At 36.1% G+C, this 3046-nt stretch overlaps 2 protein-coding genes across 2 annotated transcripts in view; both read right to left on the bottom strand.

Annotated features, from left to right (window-relative positions):
- The window catches only part of LOC108688287, a 2428-nt gene extending 2155 nt beyond the window's left edge, over positions 1 to 273 (bottom strand). Inside the window, exons 1-2 of the mRNA XM_018194476.1 lie at positions 165 to 273; positions 18 to 75 (exon numbers count right to left, since the gene is read on the bottom strand). Of these exons, the coding sequence (XP_018049965.1) occupies positions 18 to 75; positions 165 to 261 (155 nt within the window). The 5' untranslated portion in view covers positions 262 to 273. The remainder of the gene's footprint in view (positions 1 to 17; positions 76 to 164) is intronic.
- Positions 274 to 959: 686 nt separating this feature from the next.
- On the bottom strand, positions 960 to 2921 carry LOC108688299. The gene has a single exon (XM_018194488.1). It carries the CDS (start codon positions 2919 to 2921, stop codon positions 960 to 962), a length of 1962 nt encoding a protein of 653 aa, XP_018049977.1.
- Between the last annotated feature and the right edge of the window lie 125 nt (positions 2922 to 3046).

Here is a 3046-nt window from a genome sequence, read left to right as displayed (position 1 = left end):
ATAATAATAATAATTACCTAGATGTTTTCGGATTCCACATAACAGCAGTGGCAGTAGCAACGATAGAAGATACATCTATGAAAGAGTATTACATACATATATAAATATACATATATATTTACATCTTGCAATTATAATATAGATTGGGATACTTGCGTACATACCTAAACAAATAGTGATTACAATCGCTGGCAATAATGCACATCTTTTAAGAGACATGATTCTATAATCGAGCAACGACCCACGACTGAATTTCTTCATCTTTCTCTTCTTCTTCTTCTTCTTCAAGAGAGAGAGAGAGAGAGAGAGAGAGAGAGAGAGAGAGAGAGAGAAAGAGAGAGAGATACGTAGACTCGTGTGTATTTTCGTAGATTCTTAAAATAAACTTGGTTTCTCTTTAGAATATTACTTTAGCGTCCACTCGTTAACGCGACATCATTACTTCAACAATTATATCGCGAAAAGAGAACTTTTTTTGGATAATCGACAGACAACATAGCTGATAGCATATTTTATGCTCGAGAGCGTTGTGAATGAAACAGCTGTTGATCGAACTATCGCGATCCAATCTGGCACTGTCATGCAAGAATATATAAATGTATGTGTGTGTGTGTGTATGTGTGTGTATGCGAGCCAATTTATCAAATACAAAGTTTTCTGTAATTAAAATAAAAATTTGAAATTGTAACTTTAAATAATCACTAATGAAAAGCCTCATAGACATAAGTCAATTGAAAGTAAACAGTCTTTACCCTATTCAGTAGAAAAAGCAGCTTTACAACTGTTGTAAAATTCTTTAATATTAGTCTTAGTTTCTCATTGAATTTAAATGTATAAACTAATCATATTTAAGAATCTTACAACAGTTGCAAAGCTGCTTTTTCTGCTGAACGCAGCCTTCGCGTACCAACATGAACTATATATATATAATATAACTATATATATAATATAACGATGATTTACTGAAGAAACAGTGACTTGTATGATGACCTCTTGGCGAAATAAATTTCCGCGAGAAACACCAGGATGCAAGAAAGTAAACTAATCATAAGCCCGATGAAAGTAAGAGAGTAATGCTCCATGGTCAGTTTAATCTTTCTCTCGCTCTTGTCTATCTTTCTTTTCTGCTTAGCCACATACAGCGGATAAGTCACTTGCTCATACCACAAATGAACAAAACCCATTTGTTGCATTCGTAGCAATAATCCGTTGATTCTGTCTCGATAAGGTGAGTGAAGCCTTATTATGTAAGACAATGTGGAAGTGCTCGGACATTCTTCGACTATATGGAGTAGATCGTTGCCGTCTACATCGTAATATCTAGACTTGTTTTCCAAGTTGACCAACGAGAGACGGATGATGCCGATTTTCTTATCAAAGATTACGGAGTCGAAGGTAGGCTTTTTAGAAATTAACAATTCAACTTTACTCCGCAATTTGTTATCCAGAGTGGTATTCCCCAAAAACGTATTCTCCTTGAAGTTGTTATACTTGGTAATGATAGTAAAATTCGAGTAAGCAACATCTTCCAAAGTATTTAATTCAGGATAATGAAAGGGATTGCTCAAGCTAAACATGAGACAACTTTGATAGAGACTGGTGACGATGAGTCCGAAGAAAAGCGTGCCGATCAAAAAGGCTCTTTGAGCGGTCGTACTACCGGCGCTACCACTGGCCTCCTTCAACGGATAACACGAGGTTTCGATGAGGTCGAAGCATGACGAAACATAAGGATGTATTCTCAGTGGCAAATCCGATCGCTGTGAAAGAATGTATCCTGTCGTTCTTGTCAAGGGAAGGAGAACGGCCTTTCGTCGACGAAACGAAACGCTGCAGTATTTTATGAGGAACCATAGAACGGACACGAGAATATTGTATATCGCGAGAGCCACCCACAGATTAGACGCAAATGACATTATTGGCATATATGATTTCGGCACGAAACCAGCTGTGAGTGTGATCAAGCATACCTTGTCCTCATAAAGGCTAGCTATGAATTCGTACTTTCGATATTCTTTATATTCGTGAACAAGGAAATTAATAATGATTATCTCCGATTCACCATCCTCAATGTATTGAAGAGCACGAAGAAATGGATCATATGAGTTGACCAAATGAGGAAGCTCAATGATACGAAACTCAGTTCCCATTGTTTGCTCCAACAACAACTTCGCTTTCATGTCCAGTTTGTCGAAATTTTCACTTTTATCCGAACGATTCGTATCATTGTCGAATGTAACTTTTAAAGGTGAAAACATAACCACGTGTATAGGATATCCGTTCAAGTTTTCAAAGTTGGTATAGAGCTCAACATTATCTTCCTGGTCCATTAAACAAATCTTACGTATGACGCCATATTTGTTTTGTCGATTCTTTTCGAACGGTAGATATCTTCTTAGACATCGAAAGTCGTCTTCTATCAAAATAATGACGATCCTATAGACACCGTAGAGCTTCCAAACTGTCTGAAAAATCTCTCGCGGCGAAATCGTGTTTGTAGTGGTGACAATTATTAAATATTGATTGACAGCCTTCCAGATATGGCTTTGTTCATGTATAAAAGAATTCAAAATATTCATATTATCAATGATGAATATCCATGTAAGATCAACGCGACTCTGCCACGTATATTTCCGTGAGAAGTTATTTGTTGTAATTTTGTAGCTAACAATAGATTCACTCGCTATGTACTTGGATAAAAGATGTACGACATTAGATTGATCATCGGAAGAAACGAGACAAAATATCGATGAAGAAAATATCTGCTTGCTTCGAATGTAATTCAAAATAATTTTCAAGTTTTCATCTTCCGATCTCGAAAAGTTATTTTTTACAATGATTTTGTACGTTCTATCTGCCGTAGTCTTCGCCACCGTTATTGTTGACAACATCAACAAATAAAACAGTATTGCTGATGACATTATGACTGAATGTTGTTTTTTAAAAGTTTTCAATTGTATCGATGCAAACGCGATTCAATAGGAACCGCTTCACAAACAATGATAAAACAAGTCAGAAAGTAAAACACGAGTTTTATATAGATACA

The sequence above is a fragment of the Atta colombica genome, unplaced genomic scaffold, assembly GCF_001594045.1.
Source record: "Atta colombica isolate Treedump-2 unplaced genomic scaffold, Acol1.0 scaffold228, whole genome shotgun sequence".
In the NCBI taxonomy this organism is placed as follows: Eukaryota; Metazoa; Arthropoda; class Insecta; order Hymenoptera; family Formicidae; genus Atta; species Atta colombica.
The sequence above is the reverse complement of the archived record's forward strand: the minus strand, read 5'-3'. Positions and strand labels throughout refer to the sequence as shown.